The sequence below is a fragment of the Erinaceus europaeus genome, chromosome 13 (assembly GCF_950295315.1).
Source record: "Erinaceus europaeus chromosome 13, mEriEur2.1, whole genome shotgun sequence".
In the NCBI taxonomy this organism is placed as follows: Eukaryota; Metazoa; Chordata; class Mammalia; order Eulipotyphla; family Erinaceidae; genus Erinaceus; species Erinaceus europaeus.
Window position 1 is genome coordinate 9549445 of NC_080174.1, and position 22131 is coordinate 9571575.

The window sequence follows — 22131 nt, forward strand, 5'->3', positions numbered from 1 at the left end:
TCATCTTTATCTTTCTGACTTAGCTCACTTAACATAATTCCTTCTAGCTCTGTCCAAGATGGGTCAGAGAAGGTGGGTTCATTGTTCTTGATAGCTGCATAGTATTCCATTGTGTATATATACCACAGCTTTCTCAGCCACTCATCTGTTGTTGGGCACCTGGGTTGCTTCCAGGTTTTAGCTAATATGAATTGTGCTGCTATGAACATAGGAGTACATACCTCTTTTTGGTTGGGTGTTATGGAGTCCTTGGGGTATAACCCCAGGAGAGGAATTACTGGATCATATGGAAGTCCATGTCTAGCCTTCTGAGAGTTTTCCAGACTGCTCTCCACAGAGGCTGGACCAATTTACATTCCCACCAGCAATGTAAAAGGGTTCCTCTTTCCCCACAACCTCTCCAGCATTTGTTGCTGCTGTCCTTTTTGATGTATGCCATTCTTACAGGAGTGAGGTGGTATCTTAGTGTTGTCTTAATTTGCATTTCTCTGACAATCAGTGACCTAGAGCAGTTTTTCATATGTTTGTTAGCCTTTTGGATCTCCTCTGTAGTGAATGTTTTGTTCATATCCTCTGCCCATTTTTGGATGGGGTCATTTGCTTTTTTGGTGCTAAGTTTGCTGAGCTCTTTATATATTTTGGTGATTAGTTTCTTGTCTGATGTATGGCATGTGAAGATCTTCTCCCATTCTGTGAGGGGTCACTCTGTTTGTTTAATAGTTTCTTTGGATGTACAGAAGCTTTTCAATTTGATGTAGTCCCATTGGTTTGTTTCTGCTTTAGTATTCCTTGCAACTGGGTTTGATTCATCAAAGATGTCCTTGAGGTATAGGTGGGTAAGTGTTTTACCAATGTTTTCCTCTAAGTATTTGATTGTTTCTGGTCTGACATCTAGGTCTTTGATCCATTTGGAGTTGATTTTTGTTTCTGGTGAGATAAAGTGGTTCAATTTCATTCTTCTGCATGTTACAACCCAGTTTTCCCAGCACCATTTATTGAAGAGAGCCTCCTTTTTTCATTTAATCCTTTGGGCCCCCTTATCAAAGATTAGATGCCCATAGGTGTTGGGATTTATTTCTGGGCTTACAATTCTTTTCCACTGGTCTGTGTGCCTATTTTTGTTCGAGTACCATGCTGTTTTGATGATGATGGCTTTATAATATAGTTTAAGGTCTGGGAGTGTGCCTCAATTTCTGTTTCTTTTCCTCAAGATGGTTTTGGCAATTCTAGGTGTTTTCAGGTTCCAGATAAATGATTGTAGTGTTTGTTCTATTCTCTTAAAGAAGCTTGGTGGAACTTTGATGGGTATTGCATTAAATTTGTATATGGCTCTGGGGAGAATATTCATTTTGATGATATTTATTCTTCCAATCCATGAGCATGGGATATCTTTCCATTTCTTGCTATCAGTTTCTATTTCCTTGAGTAGCGACTCATAGTTTTCAGCATACAAGTCTTTCACTTCTTTGGTCAACTTTATTCCTAGGTATTTGATTGATTTTGCTGAAACAGTAAATGGGAGTGATTTCTGGATGTCTTCTTCAGATTTAGTGTTTGCGTAAAGAAATGCCACTGATTTTTGTACATTGATTTTGTAGCCTGATACCTTGCTATATTGCCTAATAACTTCCAGTAATTTTCTGCTGGATTCTTTAGGTCTTTCTATGTATACTATCATATCATCTGCCAATAGTGAGAGCTTGACTTCCTCCCTTCCAATCTGTATTCCTTTGATTTCTTTCTCTTGCCTGATTGCTATGGCAAGAACTTCCAATACTATGTTGAAGAGTAACGGTGACAGTGGACAGCCCTGTCTAGTCCCCGATCTGAGGGGGAATGCTTTCAACTTCTGTCCACTGAGTATTATGTCGGCTGTAGGTTTGCTATATATAGACTCCACTATCTTGAGGAATTTCCCATCTATTCCCATTTTTTGTAGAGTTTTGAGCATGAATGGGTGTTGGATTTTGTCAAAGGCTTTCTCTGCATCTATTGAGATAATCATGTGGTTTTTGGCTTTGCTTTTATTGATGTGGTGAATGACATTGATGACTTATGGACATTGAATCAACCTTGCATTCCTGGGATGAATCCCACTTGGTCATGATGAACAATCTTTTTGATATGTTGCTGTATCCGGTTGGCCAAGATCTTGTTTAATATTTTGGCATCTATGTTCATCAGAGATATTGGTCTGTAGTTTTCCTTTTTTGTTCTGTCCCTATCAGCTTTTGGTATCAGGGTGATGTTGGCTTCATAGAAGGTGGAAGGGAGTATTCCTGTTTCTTCAATCTTATGGAAAAGCTTAAGAAGTATGGGTACTAACTGTTTCCTGAAAGTTTTGTAGAATTCGTTTGTGAAGCCGTCTTGTCCAGGACTTTTGTTGTTGGGAAGATTCTTAATAACTGTTTTAATTTCTTTGTCTGTGATTGGTGCATTTAGATTTTGTAGTTCTTCTTGGTTCAGTTTTGGAAGTGCATATGTTACTAGGAATTGTTACATTTCTTCCAGATTCTCTAGCTTGGTGGCATATAATTCTTTATAGAAGTTTCACAGGATTCTCTGGATTTCTGTGGTGTCAGTTGTGATATCTCCTCCATCGTTTACAATTCTATTAATTTGAGTCTTCTCTCTTTTTTGTTTGGTGAGTCTGCCTAGGGGTTTGTCAATTATGTTTAGTCTTTCAAAGAACCAACATTTGGCTTCATTGATCTTTTGTATGGTTCTTTTATTTTCAATGTTGTTTATTTCTGCTCGAACTTTAGTGATTTCTGTCCTTCTGGTTGCTTTAGGGTTCCTTTGTTCCTCTTCCTCTAAGTCCTTGAGGTGTACAGTAAGGTCGTTCATTTGAGCTTCTTCTTGGTGTTTAATATGTGATTGTATGGCTATAAGTTTCCCTCTCGGTACTGTTTTAGCTGTGTCCCAAATATTTTGATAGGTTGTGTCTTCATTTTCATTAGTTTCCAGGAACATTTGAATTTCCTGCTTGAGTTAGTCTCTGACCCAGTGGTTCTTAAGGAGTATGTTGTTTAGTTTCCAAATTCTGTGACTTTTAATAATTTTCTGTTTGTTGTTAAATGTTAGTTTTACTCCACTGTGGTCTGAGAAGATACTTGGGATAATTTCAATGCTCTTGAACTTATTGATGCTGTCTTTGTGGCCTAACATGTGGTCTATCCTTGAATATGTGTTATGTGGATTTGAAAAGAAGGTGTATTCCAATTTTTTGGGGGTAGAGGAGTCTGAAAATGTCCAAGAGGTCTATTCTGTCAATCTCTTCATTCAATTCTCTTGTATCTTTATTGGTTCTCTGCTTTGTTGATCTGTCTAAGTGTGAGAGTGGGGTATTGAAGTCTCCCAGTATTATTGTATTACTATTGATGTATTTTTGAAATTCTTTCAGTAGGTGCTTAATGTATTTAGATGGTCCCTTGTTGGGTGCATAGATGTTAATAATTGTTAATTCTTCTTGGCTGATTGATCCTCTAATCATTATGTAATGTCCTTGCCTATTACTTTATTTAATTTAAAATCTATCGTGTCTGAGATGAGAATGGCTGTTCCTGCCCTTTTTTGTGGTCCGTTAGCCTGTATGATAGTTTTCCATCCTTTCACTTTAAGTCTGTGTTTATCTTGTTGTGACAGATGGGATTCTTACAAGCAGCATATGGTTGGGTTATGTTTTCTGATCCATCCCCCCACCCTGTGTCTTTTGATAGGTGAGTTTAAGCCATTGACATTTATTGATATTATGGATTTAATGTATTGTAGTGCCATTGTTCTAAAAAATTTGTTTCCTCTGATATATTGCAAGTATTATAGCGATGTTCTTGTTTATAAGAGGTCTTTCAGAACCTCTTTCAGGGCCTGCTTGTTGATGGTTGCCTCCTTTAACTGTTGTTTATCTAAGAAGGTTTTGATCCCTCCATCTAGTTTGAATGAAAGTCTAGCAGGATATATTATCCTTGGTTGAAACCCTTTTTCATTCAGGGCTCGATAGATATCTTGCCACTTCCTTCTGGCATTTAGAGTTTGAGTGGAGAAGTCTGCAGATAATCTTATGGGTTTTCCCTTGTATGTGACTTTTTGTTTCTCTCTTGCAGCCTTTAGGATCCTTTCTTTATCCTTTCTTTATTCTTACTTCTTCTCATTGTGACTATGATGTGTCTTGGTGTCTTCAGGTCTGGGTTGATTCTGTTTTGTACTCTCTGAGCCTCTTGAATCTTGATGTCCTTTCTGTTATTCAGGTCTGGGAAGTTTTCTTGTATTATTTCCTCTAGAATGTTTGCTTCCCCTTCCTCTCTTTCTTCCTCTGGCAGGTCAATTATACGAATGTTACTTCTTTTGAGATCATCCCATATGTCTCTGTTGTTGTTTTCAGTGTCTCTCAATCTCTTTTTAAGCTCTTTCACCTCTTTCTTCGTTTTGTCTAACTCATCCTCTGTCTGACTAATTCTGTTTTCTGTTAGTCTGATTTCCCTTGCCTCAGCTTCTTTCTTTATTACAGCTATTTCAGTTCTCTAATTGCCTCAAGATAATCAGTATTTTTCTTGGGGGTCTCAACTGTTGTTTCCCTAATACTGCCATTCCTTTCCTCCAATGTTGTTTTCATTTCTGTGATTAATAAGTTTATTATTGCTTGCATACTTTTCTTATCTATGGTTACTTCTGGCTGATTTGTAGTTTCTTCTGGGCTCTTGTCTTCATTCATTGGAGTAGCAGTTTTATTTGTTTTTACCTACCCATTTTTTTGATTTATGTGTTTCCTTTTTTTTTTTTATGCTCTGTTGTTCCTCAGTTGTTGTGTCTTGAGTACAAGTAACACTGTACTAAATACCTCTATGACAATTGCACTCACCAACCTCAGGAATTACAGTAGCAACTGAAGCAAGTATTGAAGTAGTTTAGTCGTTACCAGTTAGCCAAACAATTTCTCCAATCCGTGAAAAAATAGTAACCAAATCCCAGTGAAGAGAAAAGAAAGAAAGGATAGCAAGAATAGACAGTTATGCAAATCTACTATCCACTGTATATTCTAGGGGTAACAAGAGGGGAAAGGGAAGTAGAGCAGAGATACACACATTGAGAGTCCACTCTGAGTCAGATTTCTTCCCCAAAATAATTCACAAATTCAGAAAGGCAAAGAAGAAGGAAGAAGTGTATGACAAGATTAAAAAAAGAGAGAGAGAGAGAGAGAGAGAGAGACGAGAGAGAGAAAAGGGAAAAGATAAAAAAAGAGCTGTAATTAAAGAGCAGTGAAAGGAAATTCCCAAATGTGTATCAGTGAATTCAAAAAAGCACACTGTGGTGTCGGGGCTGGGGGCTGTGACTTTGGAAGCTGTAGGATTAAGGAAGAAGGGATGACAAGAATGAGAAAAAGAAAAAAAAAGAGAGAGAGAAAAAAGAAAAAGATAAGAAAAAGAATAGTCATAAAAAGGCAGTGAAGGAAAATTTTTTTTGTATTTATTTTTAATTATTTAATTAGCTATGCAGGGTGAGGTGGGGGGGTTGGCTACTTAGAAAGAGAAAAAAGGCCAGAGGTTTCAGAAGGGTATAGACTTAGAATTAATGATACTCCCTGATGGGGCAGGAATTTGGTAAAGAAAAGGAGCTCCCCTCCCCTGCTAGGAGCTGGTCCCCAGGGGCTGGTTATGGGGGGGGGCAGGAGGGAGGTATGCTTGAAAATTAAAAGGAAGAAAAAAAAATTTTTTCCCCCTTTTTTCCCTACTCTAATTTTTAACCCAAATTAAGTTATAGTCACCTCCTTGGTGTCACCGCTAGGACCCCTTATTGGCTGGCTTGCTAAAGGCAGAAAATCCTACTGTTTCCAGGAGATGTGATCAGAGCTCAGCCACTAGCAACTTCTCAGTCTGCCATCTTCTGGGAACCCCCCGCAAAGCTTTTTTAAAGGATTTCTCAAAAATGAAAACTAGCTCCAAGTCCTTTTGATCCAATGAGAGCTGTACTCAAGGATGTCCTCGGATCCGCCCTCAGGGTCGTGGTGGTCCCAGGAGACTCCCAAAAGGAAGCCCCCGAGCTATAGTGCTCCCTCCCGGTCCTCTGCTGGCCGCCCAGCAGTGCTCTGCAACCGGCGGAGGAGCCACCTTCCCGGGCTGAGGACAGTGCCCGGCTCACCCGCCTTTCCCGCCGCTGCCTGGGAAGTCTGGAGCAGCCCGCCCGCTAGTCCGCGCCACCTCTACTCTAATTCTTAACCCAAATTAAGTTATAGTCACCTCCTTGGTGTCACTGCTAGGACCCCTTATTGACTGGCCTACTAAAGGCAGAAAATCCTATCGTTTCCAAAAGATGTGATCAGAGCTCAAGCCACTAGCAGCTTCTCAGTCCGCCATCTTCCGGCTCCCCCCCATATTATTGTTATTCTTATTGACCTACAAGATTTACTAATGACTTTACTAAGAAAATGTTGAGTCACAGCACTGTTGTTTTCTCAGGGATATAGTTCAGATAAGTATTCATACCTTCTATCAAACTGTTATCCTTCTACCAAACTGTTATCCTTCTCCACAAACTGTTATCTACCTTCTTCTACCTTCTACCAAACTGTTATTCTTCTTCTAAACTGTTATCCTTCTCCACCATAGAGTATTGAATCCACAGCCTTCCTTTCACCCTCACATCCATTCTGTCCATCTTTTGCCCTGTGAATCCAGATGGTTCTGCTGTGACAGACCACAGTTCATCAAAGTTTCATGCTGTATTATCTCTTGATTTGTTTGCTTCATCCAATATTTATTTGTCCTTCTCCTTCTTACAGTAGGTAAAAAAATAAAAGCAACTTTACATGGCTTTGTCTGGGATTTAAACAAACTGGAGGTTTATTATACTTCAGGTTACTTAGGTAAAGCAAAATGGGCAAAAATTGGCTAGTCATGAAGGGCAGGGGCCATGAGTCCATAAGCTAGTTTACGAGAGCTCAGCTACACATGTTCAGGTCCTGAAGAAGCAGAAGTTGCATCCCAGGAAGAAGAAAAGGCAAGGGGGGCCAGGAACAGAGCATTTACAGGAACAACTAGCAGAAACTGAGAACAACTTCCCCAGACACTTGCTTAAACAACTTTCCACACACTCACAATTCCTTGTGGGTTTGCATGAGTTCCTTGTATGCTCATCAGGCTGACATCAGCCTTATGCTAATTACGTTGATGTCCCAACACCTTCTGACTTATTTCACTCCATCTGATTCCATCTAGTTTATAGACTTTATCATCACTCTATCCATTAGTCTTTGGTCTTTTAAAAGTAAACAAAATCTCCTGTCAGGGGCTGGGCAGTGGCGCACCTGTTTAAGTGCACACATGACCATGCACAAGGACATGCAGAGTGGATGCTTCGTGAACCATGAAGTGCCTGCAGATGTCATACCTTCCTCTATCCCTCTCGCTCTCCCCCTCCTCTTAATTTCTTTTTCTTAAATTTATTTATTATTTATTTTTCCCTTTTGTTGCCCTTGTTGTTTAACATTGTTGTGGTTATTGATGTTGTAGCTGTTGGATAGAACAGAGAGAAATGGAGAGAGGAGGGCAAGACAAAGAGGGGGAGAGAAAGACAGACACCTGCAGACCTGCTTTTCACCGTCTGTGAAGCAACTCGCCTGCAGGTGGGGAGCCGAGGACTCGAACCGGGATCTTTACGCCTGCGATTTGCACCACGTGTGCTTAACCTGCTGCACCACCATGTGACTCCCATCCTCTTAATTTCTATCTGTCCTATCTAAACAAAACAGAAAGAAAAATTGGAAAGAAATGGCCACTGGAAGTGGTGGATTCATTGTATGTACCAAGCCCCAGTAATAGTACTAGTGACAGGCAGAAAAAGAAAGAAACAAAGAAGCAAGGAAGATCTCCTTTGTCAATTCATAGCTTTTATTTTTAACTGTTTGTTGTGTTTTTATAAGAAACACACATTTTTTTTATTTCAGTGCATCAAATTTATTACTTCCACTGTGGTTAGAGCTTTTGATTTTGATTTTATATTTATTTTTTTCCTCACATGAGATCACGGGGAAGTCAGTATTATATCCTCACTTTATAGAGGGGGAAAATAAGGTTCAGAGAGGTGTAATGACCTGGGTCAGGCATTTCTTAAAGAAACTAGAGTTGGAAAACAGTCTGTCTGGCGTTATAATATATGTTTTTTTTTTTTTTTTTTTTTTTTTAAGAAGTCTATCCCATTTAATTTTAAGTTCTGGTAGGATACTGCAACTTTTCCACCTACCAGACTTCTGCCTGAATTTTCTATTTTACAAGATAAAATGTTCATCTTTTACTTTGTCATTTCCTGCATTTAAGATGCTAAATATCGTTTAAATAGCAACCACCATTGGTGGTCTGTCATCACCGTTAATTGAGAATTTTGGTCATTTTTCTAATTTATCTGGCTAGCTCTGAAGACCAGAAATAAGTAATTGTTGCATGGATACTTTATGAACATCTACGAGCAACAATATCAGTCAAATTTAATCAAGACATAAGTAGAATTTTTTTTTTCCCTCCAGGGTTATTGCTGGGCTCGGTGCCTGCACCATGAATCCACCGCTCCTGGAGGCCATTTTATTCCCCTTTTGTTGCCCTTGTTGTTGTAGCCTCGTTGTGGTTATTATTATTGCCATTGTTGACGCTATTCGTTGTTGGATAGGACAGAGAGAAATGGAGAGAGGAGGGGAAGACAGAGAGGGGGAGAGAAAGATAGACACCTGCAGACCTGCTTCACCGCCTGTGAAGCGACTCCCCTGCAGGTGGGGAGCCCGGGGCTTGAACCGGGATCCTTATGCCGGTCCTTGTGCTTTGCGCCACATGCACTTAACCCACTGCGCCACCGCCTGACCCCAAGATATAAGTATAATTAACATGTGACTGTTGAAGATTGTAGACTGATTTTTGACCTAGAATTACAGTGTCTGCTTCGTTAATATATTCACAGTTTTTCTTCCATATTGTCTTTCTCTGCTTTGCAAACCTGCTTCTGAATTTAGAAAATGATTACTTTTTTTTTTCTATCATTACTTAAGCTAATGGTTTTTCCAGATCTTAAAGAATGTCTCTACCAACTTTTATCAGCTGTCTTGTTGGGTTACCATTTGTCACTCCTAAAGAAGTCATCAATTTCAGACAGAGTTGGTCTTCTAGATGTTTCATATTGAATTAATAGAAAAGCATGAATTTTGTTTAATTTCTCTATTTCTTCTTTGTGTCATTCTGTTTCCCTCTGTCTATCCTTCCCCCTCTTATTATCCTAGTGTAAACTGTAGTATACAAGCTTGATTTTTCTATATAAAATTCTTACTTCCTCTCACAATGCACTCACATAAGCCATGTTTTAAAGACAGAATTAAAGAGGTAAAAAAGCAGAGAGAGATCATCAAAGAAACCATCACGCCAAAGCTTCCTTCAGTATGGTGGCAGCTGGGCTTGAACCAGGGTAATGCCCATGGCAAAACAGTAAACTATCTAAGTGAGCGCTTGCGTTGGCATGCCCCATATAACTTTTTATGATTATCTTAGTTCTAAAATACTATGCGTTTCCATCTTATAATGGCAAATATATGTGATAGATTACTAAAAACATTGTCAGATCTCTAGAGTTCCACTTGATAAAAGTAAAAGCAACTAAACTGTGGCTGAAATAAAAGTTCTTGCTTGAGGTGCTTTATACAAAGACAGTCCTAATTAAGGAGTAGACTCTCAGGCAGTGTTTTAAAACATGTAAACCAAAGGTTACTTATGAGAGCAGAAAGTTGAGTTGTTGAAATAGGAGGAAGATTTTTTTTTGAGTTTTCTGAGTCTTCAATTGAATCGTATTTCTTAAACATTCTAAATTGACTATTTTTGAAGGTAACTAAGGGTAACACTTTTTTCCCCATAAAATAACATAGTAGAAATAGATAAATATTGGACAATTAGATTTCATTTTCCATGGAAATAAAATGTGTTCCTCTTGCTTGAATATTTCCTGGACAGATTTTGATTTTAGTTTTTCTTGTTTCTGGAAAAAAAAAAACAGACTTGCAAGACATATGATTAAAATAACGTTTAAGTTTTTTATTTAAGTCGATGAACTTTTAAAACATTGTGGTAACTTCTACTTAGAGTATGAATCATGGTTTTTTTTTTCAGTGTGACATAGGCTAGCCATCACTGAACTATACAGTCCTTTGTAAAACATTTTTTTCAAGCTCTTTTAAAATGTATATATTGCTGGGAGAGAGTTAACAAATAGATTTCACACACTGAATGTACTTACTTGTGCAAGGGCCTTTGCCTTGAGATGTACCACCACATAGGAACATTATGAAACTTGGGGAAATTTCATGAATAATAGAGCAGTGTTATAGTATCTTTTCTTTTTGTCTATCTTTTTTGTTCTTTTGTCCTCTATCCTCAATACAAATAAAAATAAAAAAATTGGCCCAGAGATGGTAGTATCACAAATGTGTGACTCTAACTCATACACACACACACACTCACATAGCAGAAGTGAGAGAAGGAGAGAAGAGGAAAGGAGAAGAGAGGTGAAGAGAAGACAAGAGACATGGTTTTACCACCCATGCGTCTTTTCTGGGTGCCCTTTTTGGTTGTTCTCATGTGGTACCAAGACTCAAACCTAAGATCTCATGACAGCTAAGTGTATGCTATTCTGTGACTGTCTCATGACACCTAATGGCTGAATCTTAGTGAGATGCAGGGGTCCAAATTTTTGTCTTTATTAACAATATTTATGACTTTTCCTAGAACATAACTGGAATTAAGTGTTTATATAATGAGAACAATAGATGGATAAATCACTGTTTACTCTGGCTCCATCCACCCTCCCTAGATTTGCTGATCTACATATAACTCCCCCTCACAAATGAGAAGATCTCTACATTACATCTGTCTAGGTTGTCCACTCACCTTTAAGAAAGTTGACTTCCCTTCACTCTCTTCAAAATCTTGTGTTATTTTGACAAACTAGGACGTTCCTGAGAAGTACACATGACCATTATAAGTAACATTTTGAAGATTAAGCTAACATTTTAAAACGCTTTAGTTTATTTATTCTTTTGATTGAGACAGTGATACATTGAGAGGGAAGAAGAAGATAAAGAGAGGCACCTGGAGCCCTGCTTAACTAGTCATGAAGCTTTCTCCCTACAGATAGGGACTGAGAGCTTGAACCAGGGTCCTTGTGCACTGTGACACATACGTTCAGTCTGGTGCATCACTACCCAGCCCCTACTTAAGCTAACATTTTAATAAGAGTATTCTTTCATGTTATTCCATTTGTTCCTTTTGGTAGTTCTGAGTCAGTTGTCAGTTTGTAACTACTTTTGTGTATCTAACATGCTCTAATTACTGTGAAAGTCCATGAAGAGTGTGGCTATTTTTTCTGCTTGTGATGGACAGTTATTAAAAGGTTTTTAACAGGACAATTATATGATCTGTTTGTGATGCAGACACAATCCGTTATTTGAAGGATTAACGGGGTTGGACAGGGGTGAGATAAAAGAGTAGGACCAGGAAATTCAGTAAATTCTCTAAGGCCACTTGGAGTATTAGAGTAAGAACTGAGTCTCTTCCACTTCATTGTTTAAGGTCATGTTGAAGGCCAATGAAGGAGTAGGGGCATACTATACATGGTCTTTGGATTTTGTAAGTAATATCTTCACTAGCATAATATGGAAATACAAACACTTTCTAAGTTTAGGGGTAATAATGGGTTTGTTTTATGAATGTAGTCAACAAATTAAATTAAAACTGTGTACTTCTTTTTTTCTTTAAAATATTTTATTTGTAATATACTTTATATATGTTTTATTTATTATATATTTTACAGTATTTTATTGCAGGTGAGGACTGAAGATGTCCCTTTTTTATTCAATTTTTATTAGCCTTAGTCTTAAGTTATTCCTGTGTTTTCTGTTCATATACTTTGACTAGTGTTGCTTAAGATTTATATTCTGACTCACTTCTTCCTAATTACAAGCTAGAGTTACCATTTTAAACTATTATTCTCCTAGTCAAAGTTGTTCTTAAAACAATTCAAAGAAAAGTAATTTTAAAGATAATTAGCATTTGAGCTAAGATGCCTTAATAAATAAAAATATCTTATACAGACAATGGAAATTAAGCTATAGTGTTTATGAAGAAGACAAGAAATTGTACTTATGTGGCAACTACTGTCTTGTAAATATTTTCCTGTAAGAACAATTTAAATAGAAAAAGTAATAGTGATTTTAAAAATTCAGTCACATAGTCCTTTAATTATAACAGACATATTTAAGATTAAAAGAAGAAAATACTTCAATCTGAAATGCCCTGAAATGAATAATACCAGATAGCATAATTGGCATTATTTGAGATTAATATCTCAAATTAATAAGTAATATTGTGAGAAATTAGTAGACTATTCTTGTGAGTATTGTGTTAGGGTTAGGGCTAGGGTTATGGTCATTATCATCAGTGACCTCTATATCGAGGACTTAGGGTAAATCGTCCATAGTTACTCTACAGAAAATTTCTGTGTGAGCTTCAAAAAAATAGAACTGGGCTATTTACTGCACATATTGGACTCCACAGTTCTTTGTTCATCTCAACTGGTAACCAACTATTTCAAATACAGACACAAGAAATGTAGATAAAAATGATAACAAATCGGGACTCTAAAGTAATATCGCTGGTTAACATGTTCCAAAGTGCCAGGACTGGTATAAGGATAACAGTTCGAACCACTGTCCCCTACCTATAGGTGTTCGCTTTGCAGTCAGTGAAACTGGTCTGCAGATGTCTATCTTTCTCTCCATGTCTTTGTCTTCTTCACCTCTCTATATTTCTCTCTGTCCTATTCAACAATGACAGCAATAACAACAATGATAAACAACAAAGGGAACAAAAGGGAAAAAATAGCCTCCAGGTGCAGTGGATTTGTAGTGGAGGCACCGAGCCCTAGCGATAAACCTAGAGGAAAAAAAAAAAAAAGTAGCTTGTGCTCAAGTAACTCACCAGAAAACAAATGAATAAGGCAGTCCACTATTATAATATCAAAAGTTGACAAAGTTATTTTGCCCGTGTCATGGAAGTGAACCTGGAAATCAAAAACTCACAACCCACTGGCCAGACTTCCTAAAGACAAGTAGAAGACCCAAATAAGTCATATCATAAACAAAAGGGAACAGATCACAATAGACACCACAGCAATCCAGTGTCTCATGTGAAGCTTCTATGAACAATTATATGCCACCAAACTAGGAAGTCTGGAAGAGATACCCTCCAAAGACTAAACCAGGAAGAAACATGAAAAGACAAATTACAGCCAAATATAATGAAGTGTAATAAAAAAATATCTCCAACAATGAAAGTCCAAGCCCAGATGGTTTTACAAATGGATTCTGCAATACCTTTAGGAGGGATCTGTTAGAGGTCTAGGCTCATCACGTCTGTGTGGGAATCCTAGATGCAGACCAGGACCCATGAAATAGGGTTCATGTACAAATGTATCTGTAGATCTTTCTGATGTGTAAACAACTCATTGCATATATCTGGACAGTTTAGGGTGATATATCTTACTTTCTCCAGACAACTAAGGTTTTACTCAGTGAATAGCAGCTCTTTGATCTGAATGGTTAAGTGTTCTGTATTATTTAAGGCATTTTATTTCTGAGCTTCTTGATATATTCTGGACTGGGAAGTTTTCTGGTCTGTGTAAAAATACAATCCTTAAGAAGATGTGTGTGATGAGTGCATCTTAGTAAGATATTTTAATGTTACACTGCTGAAAAGTGAATTTCTTGATTGTTTGGGACTTTTATAATTAGCCCCTTTCTGAAACACTGGGGTTCCTTCATTAAAAAAGGATAGAAAAGCTATCAAGAAAGGGTATTGCATATGGAGCTCTGGGCATGGACATTGTGTGGAAAGGTACCCCTCTTATCATGTAGTCTTGTCAATATTTCTATTTTATATAAAAAAAAGTGCAGCAGGCTAGGCTGGTTTGATCTTCATTGGCTTACTTTTTGATCTGTTTTATTTGTCATTAATAGGCTGCTCAGCAGGTAGGCTCGTCCTCACCCAGACTGAATGAAGCATCCTGCTCTTCCTCTTCCCTGGAATATGCCAACAAGACCTCCTGCAGCAACCTGTCCTCCACCTTCCCTAAGGAGAGACAGTCTTGGATTGACATAGTTAATAGTTCACCTGCCTCCGAGGATGTGGGACAATCTTTAACATTTGCCGTGCAGGTTCATTCACCTGTGCCCTCTGAAGCAAACAGCTACAAGGTCCTGGAAAGCAGTCTTGCTGCTTCAGAAAGTGGGTTTTTGAACTCTTTGTCTAGTGATGACACTTCTTCCTTTAGTAGCAACCTTGACCATCTTACTATCCCAGACAAACCAACTGCTTCGAAGATGACAGGAAAAGGTAAGACTCAAACTTATATGCTTGTTGTTAAAAGAGGTACTTATGTGTGTGTATGGAACTCTAATGTGGACTTAGAAAATGAGTTTAACATCATGATAATTCTAAATCCAGTGATTAAACAAATGGGGCTTAGTCCAAAGGCTGCACTTTTTCTCTTTGAGGAGTCAAGGTCTTACGCATGTGAAGTTTTAATACTCATGGCTACTTTTTTTTTCTTTTTTGCCACTAGGGTTATCACTGGACTTCAGTGCATGTATAGTTCCACTGTTCCTGTAAGTCACTTTTTATTAAGGGTAAGAAACAGGAACAGAGAAGGGGATGATAGGAGAGATGAAAGAGGGATAGAAAAGGCAGGATACCTGCAGCATTGCTCCATTGCTTGTAAAGCTTCCCCTCTGTAGGTGCAGACTGGGGGTCTGCACCCAGTTCCTTGCACATAATAGTATGTACACTCTACCAGGTGATCTCTCCTGGATATATATATATATATATATAGAGAGAGAGAGAGAGAGAGACAGAGACAGAGACAGAGACAGAGACTGAGACCAGATTTTTCTCCAGTGCATCCTAATGTACTTGAACCTGGGCTATAAGAAAAGATTTTCCTTTAGCCCAAGAGGTGGCTTGTCTAGAGGAGTTTGAAACTCTAACTTTCAGATCATTCCCTACTTCCTAACCAAATGATTTAGAACTATAAGGCAATGCAATTTCAGAATTATGACTGTTTCCCACAAATGGCAGTGAAAACTTAACTTTGTCATGTGCTCTTAGTTTGTGGTTGAATCAGATTTCATATTCTGGGGTTCTGAATATCACCTCCATGATTCCAAATCAACTTGGAGCAACCAGTCCTCTCAGGGACCTTAGACTAAGTCTGGGTCCTGGCTAATCTGTTCTTGAATGTCGGGCTGGTGAAGGAAGAGAGACAACCCAGGAACCGTGCTTGTGGTGGCGAGGCGGTTCAAATCTTATTTATTCCCACGCCCAAGCTCTTAAAGGTCAGAAAATGGAAGTTGCAAGTTAGAAACCGAAGTGGCTTGACAATACCATACATGGTTAGGAAAGGGGTGGAGAAAGGTAAGAGGGGCTGGTAAAGGTAGGAACTTCCTTCGTAACTGTTGCGAGGGGTTTAACTGGTAGGATTAATAATACCCTGCAGAAAGGGAAGGTCTTGAGGATGGGAAAAAAGAATATTTCAAATGAGCAGAATGGGTGGAGAAATAGAGAGAAGACCTTAAGTCATTTGTTAGACAAAGCAGAACATTGATATGTAGATAATAAGAGAGTGGGCCATTGTGTCAAGGAATGCAGGGTGAAACAAGGGAACTGGCTTAATGTTTTAAGGAATACAAAGACCCTGGAGGCAGAAAAATGCAGGGTCTCTAGAGACAGGGAGTAAGTTGACAGGGAGGCAAAAATCTGAGGTCTGTACCTCTCCCAAGCTCAACATCAGCAAGAGAGAGTCTGACAGGGAGATTCGTTTCCTCAGTTCCCCATCTTTCAGTGGGAAAAGCCTCACCATACTCAACCTGGTTCTCACAGTGTTCCCAGCACTTGAAACTGCTCTCCTAGTAAAGTTTACGAAGACATAAATTGGAAGTAGAAGTTGAACTGGGTTTGGTGTATTACACCAAAATGAAGGACTCTGGAGGGAAGTGAAAGGGGTGGGAGGGCTTTCAGGTCCTAGCGCATAACTACAGAAGAGTACTTAGGTTGGGGGTGAGAATGTTTTTGCAGAAAACTGAGAAGTTTTACACAAGTACCAACAACCACATCTTTTGTAAGCCATGAACCCCTTCAAATTCCATTCGCTTTCTTTCCTAAGAGATTGGTATTTCCTTTTCCTTTGGGAGGACTAACCTGAGAATTTTGAGAAGCTGCAGTGTGGCATGTCTAAATGCCATTCTGGGAATGCAAGTGCTGTAGCGTTTGGCAGGGAACCACAAGTTCTTTAGATTGAAGCAGGAAGAAGCTTAGTATTTAATAAACCGTGCCTTGAATGTGGAATAACCAGAAAGGGTTGTAGGCTTCATCAAATAACTGAGCCACAATGGTCTTCCCTTCGGATTTTCCCCTTATTGATTTGTTGACAGTGACCATATGTTACAACTTTTTTTTTTTTGCTCCTTGATTTTTTTTTTTCCTGCTTCTGAGGATTTGGTTGAATTCCCAGAAGAGTTAAACCACATAAAAAGTCATTGCTATGGAAACAGCAACCCAGCCTTTGCTGGTGTTTATAATGACTTGTTTGTAAGTAATCAGATTGTATACAGTGTATTTTTTATATTTGTATGTATGTGTTTGGGAGGAAATGGAGTTTCATTATGTGTGCCTTTAAAAACATGATTTTTAGTTGCCAATAAAAATTCCCCTGAAATTCCAATGTCTTAAATATTGTTCAAAGTGTTTCTATGACAGGACTAGATTTTTTTTATTGTTGTTGTTGTGACTGTTAACTGTAGTTTTGATTTTATTTTAAGCTACAGTCTCAAGTTGTGTTTGTTGAGAGATTTTTTTTATCCTAGAAAAGATTCTTAATGGTTAATAACTGCACCTGAAATAAGCAGACAGTCTGTATTATAGGCTTCTTGTTATTTAGACAACGAGAGCAATATTTTGTGGTTGGTATGCAATTAAATTTTGGTTTCTAAGAGCTCATACAAAACTAAATACCCTTTTAGGCATTTCTCCCCTGTGGTGGGAGCTGCTATACTATGCAGGGTGTTAATTGCTTCTTATTGAGTTCTACATTAGGAGTGCTAGTGTCCCAGAACTTTCCTGGTTCCTCACTGGTTTCCCCACAAAGCACAGTGGGAAAAGGGTGAGTGGGATGCTCATCTTAGCCCAGTTTTTACTCTACTCAGTCCCTTCCTAGGGTGAGAGGTTATTTTGTCCTTAATTTATGCCGATAGTATAAAGACCCACATTGTTCGTTTCTCCTTTCAGTATGCTGAAAGCGTGAAGATGACTTCACAAATGCACATTCCGTAAATGCGTTGTGGTCTGAAGTGTCTTATGGTTTAATGAGAGCATAAAACGAAGACGCACATGAAGCAAAAGGAAGCAGTGTACAATAAGTACCACAAAAGACAGACAAAATCCTTGAGGGGTAGATAAGAGTGCAAAGATCTAAATGGAAGAGTCTGTGCAGAGAAGGGATCTAGAAACAAGTGGGGTTGGGTGGGAAGGAAATATGGATGATGTTGAATACTGGACTAATAAGCTCATTTCAGTTGATAACTGATGACCATTTATAATCATGGTGACTGTATGAAACTGCATCTTAGAAAAATCATACTGACTTTAAAATGTGAAATAGGGGGAAACAGGCAGGGCATACCTGGTAAAGCCTATGTGTTACAATGCTCAAGGACCTACCTGTAGGGGCAAAGCTTCCTGAGATGTGAAGCAGGTGTTTCTCTTCCTTTTCCTCTCTATCTTCCATTTCCCTCTCAATTTCTCCTCATTTCTTTACAACAAACAAATGAATAAACAAATAAATAAAAGTAATGTGAGGTGGGAGAGAATGAGGAGAATCTGAAAATAGTGGGTTGACTGTCAAACTTGGAAACAAAAGTGAGATTTGAGGGGTTCTATTACCTAACTCTCAGATAAGACTGTGTTCAGTTTTTTGAGGAGTGACTAATTCTCTCTCAAAAATGGCTGTGCAATTCGTATCCCCATCAGTAATACACGAAAATTTCTCTTGCTTCATAGCCTCACCAATATTTATTTTTAAACTTATGTTTGCTCCCAAATAGTTTTTAAAATTTTAATTAATTTATGTATTTTGGATAGATACAGGGAGAAGTTAGGGAGAGGGAATTGGGGGATAGAGAGAGAGAGAGACACTTGCAAGAGTGCTTCACCACTCATGAAGCTTCCCCTGCAGGTAGAGAGCAAGGGCTTGAACCCAGTTCCTTGCACACAGTAATGTTCATCCTCAGCCAGGTTCACCACACCTGACCCTCTCAGCAACATTTTATAATAGTCATTGTATTTTGATTTTATTTAAAAATATTCATTTATTTACCGTGTGTGTGTGTGTGTGTGTGTGTGTGAGAGAGAGAGAGAGAGAGAGAAAGAGAGAGAGAGAGAGCGAGCTAGAGTTATGTAGCTGCATCATGTGTGGTATCACACTGAACCTGCATCCTCCTGCATGTAAGGAATGCACTCTATCTGTTGAGCCATTACCCTGGTCATACCCTACTTTTCAGTTGGAAGTTTTTTTTTTAATTATCTGTCTCTAATTTTATTGATATGGGATCCCATCTTCAGGTGGTTGACCATGATAATTTGTCCTCTAATATTTATGCCCCCTATCTTTTACTTAGTTGGGTGATTAGACTCTGCCTGAGGATTTGTATTTACCATAAAAAATGTTTAACTGGGAGTCCAGCGATAGTGCAGTGGGTTAAGCACATGTGGCACAAAATGCAAGGACCTGCATAAGGACCCAAGTTCGAGCCCCCGGCTCCTCACCTGCAGGGGAGTTGCTTCACAAGTGGTGAAGCAGGTCTGCAGGTGTCTGTCTTTCTCTCCCCCTCTCTGTCTTCCCCTCCCCTCTCCATTTCTCTCTGTCCTATCCAACAACGAAGACAGATAACAATAATAACTACAACAATAAAACAAGGGCAACAAAAAGGGAATAAATAAAAAATATTTTTAAAAATGTTTAGCTTACTGATGATGTGCTATTATATCTTCCAGTTAATGAAATTTCTGCTCTATTTTTATGAATTAATGAAGCCTTATTTGTTTGACCCTCTGCAGACTTAAATTAACTAATGCACTTTTCATATTTTTTCTTAGTAAATATGTGTAAGTTCTGAATATTTTTTTTGACTCTGGAGGCAGGGCAGTGACACATCTGTACAGAACCCATGTTTCTTCTCTCTCTCTCTTTTTTTTACTATAAATCATACTTTGTCTACTGTAGTGTTGCATTGCAGTCACTTGAAAATAGTAGCATTTTAGAGCAATTTATCTCTTAGTTTCTTCCTTAAACAAACAAATTTTGTTCTAGTACTTTAATGGCAACTTGAATAGATAGATACTTGTTCTGATCTTCTGCATGGGGATTCCAAGAAGTTAAGCAGTTCAAGCCATTATAAAATGGAATCTCGGTTTCTTAGTGACAACAGCTATGAGAGTTCCTCTTAGGGACATGGTGACTCAAAAGCTGGAGAAAGTCCTGTGCACCTCATCATCATGACAGAATCATACAGAATATTTTCATGGCACTAAAAACTCTATTTCTCACTTATTCTTTCTTTCCCCCTCAACTCTTGCATGCACTCCTAATTTTATTGTCTATGGTGTTAGGTTTTCTAGAATATTATTGTACCGTTTGCAAACAATGACAGTTATTTCTGTTTAAAAATGCATGTGCAGAAACTACTTGAAAAATTTTTTTTAAATCTTTGTTTGTTGGATAGAAACAGCCAGAAATTCAGAGGGGAAGGGGGGTGATAGGGAGGGAGAGAGACAGAGAGACACCTGCAGCTCTGCTTCACCACTTGAAAAGCTTTCCCCATGCAGAAGGGGACCGGAGGTTTGAACCTGGTCCTTATGTATTAAAACATGTGTGCTCAACAAGGTGTGCCACCTTTATTATTTTGTTAGTGAAATTCTGAACATTTGGGATTTTTTTATTACGTAAAAGTAAGAGAAATGACCCTCTTTCATACAGTCTGGTATCTATGTCTATTTTGAAAGGGCATGGAGATGATTAGAAGGCTGATGCAAGAACAGGATAAACTCTGGTAGAGAATAAGTTATGTTAGGGGGATTAAAGTGAGAGTATATAATAATGGAGGGGCTAGTGAATGGGAAGGAGGAATTGATTTAGATGAATGATCAAGATGGACCTCCTTGAGGGGATCATGTATGGTCTGGGACCTGGATGGTACAAGGTAACCTGTGTCTAGGAACAACAGCTTGCAAAATGCTCTAGACACAGAGAAATAAAGGTACAAATGTGTTGTCACCGGTACAATTTTTTCAGTTCAAGAAACAGAAAAAAAAATCTGGGGTAATGGAAGCAGAGTGGGCAGAGGAAGTGTAGGGAAAGATTGAAGAGCTGATAGATGTTGGTTTGGATTTTGTGTGAATATGATGAAGTGATTTTTGGAAGAATGAAAGTGGAAAGTTTCATGATATGGGTTACATATTCTAAAGATGACTTTGCCATAGGAAAACAGACAATAGCACAATTAAGTAACTTGAAATTGACCAATAAATGATGATGACCTGCAATAAGTACCTATGGATTCCTGGGGAAAATGTAAATATATGGGATATGTTGAAAATGCAAAAATAAGGGTTTCTTGCCTATGTTAGTCTGTTTGTTGTTTCAGAAATGTATTGTCCTAATAGGCAGTGAGCATTCTCAGAAAATTTGATATAGTAATTGAATAAATGAGTGAGCCAAATGTGAAAAAAAGAGAGAGGATTCAAAGATGAGTCATGCATTTGCCAGCACATTCAGTCTCCTGTAATATGAAATAAAATTGTAACTCTGTAAGATTTTTTTTTGTCATTTCCTGGGAGAAAAGTTTGCTAGTAAGAATGTAATGGTTGTGTGTAAATATATAAGACTAAGTAGGAGTACTGAGGATTTTCTGTCGGATACAACTGAGGGAGTTGTTAAAGTAATTATAGATCACACTTGACAAAGATCATATGGATAAAACAGAGCTCCATCTTAAAAGAAAACAGGTACAAAAATAAACCTTTATTTTCTTGCCTAACTTCTCCTTGCTTGCCTGTCCTTACTCATAATTCTCTTGAAGTGCCCCATTCCTTTATCCAAATCTTCAACTCCTATCTGTTGTGCTCACTTGTTGTCCAAATGCTACCATGCGAGTAATGGAATCAACAGGTCACAGGGTCAAGATTGGCAGTGCACTGGTTTTGTGGTCTTCACTTTAGGTAAAATTTTATCTTCCCTCTATTTTTACCACTCAAATTACACTTCACAAATCCATCCCATCCCACCCCACTCCACCCCACTCCATTCTTTTAGTAGAGCACTGCTCAGCTCTGACTTATGGTGGTGTGCAGCACTGAAACTGGGATCCTTGACCCTTAGACATAAGAGACTTTGCATAAAAATTATGCTATCTCCCTCACCCCATAATTATATTTTAAAAGGGAAAATGCCCTTTTATGTGTATCACAATGTTTATAATTTCTTTTTAGAGATGTGAGTAGACGTTTTATATCTACATTAAAAAAGTTGCTTAGTCCTGAATACAAATGCAGTTAAGATTTCACTTTAAAACAAATGGAATATATATTACTATATATATATTAATATTAGTCCTGAATACAAATGCAGTTAAGATTTCATTTTAAAACAAATGGAATATATATTACTATATATATATATATAAATATTAGTCCTGAATACAAATGCAGTTAAGATTTCACTTTAAAACAAATGGAATATATATATTAATATATATATTAATATTAGTTCTGAATACAAATGCAGTTAAGATTTCACTTTAAAACAAATGGAATATATATTAATATATACTAATATATATATATATATATATAATGAAATGAAAGCTACTTATCAGATGTTTAGGTGACGGAATCAATCTAAAGTTATAACTGAAAACCCTTGCCAAAAGAAACATTGCTAAAGTCTTACACCCAACTTTAAAGACCTCCTAATGAAATAGTTTTGCCATTATGGTCAGTTCTTCCT

General features: G+C 38.0%; 1 protein-coding gene across 3 annotated transcripts in view; it reads left to right on the forward strand.

Annotated features, from left to right (window-relative positions):
* Positions 1–22131, forward strand: part of IPCEF1 (interaction protein for cytohesin exchange factors 1) — a 104708-nt gene that overhangs the window by 61799 nt on the left and 20778 nt on the right. For all 3 annotated transcript variants that reach the window (XM_007516153.3, XM_060205304.1, XM_016185394.2), the window contains one exon: positions 14036–14411. In XM_007516153.3, the coding sequence (XP_007516215.2) occupies positions 14036–14411 (376 nt within the window). The remainder of the gene's footprint in view (positions 1–14035; positions 14412–22131) is intronic.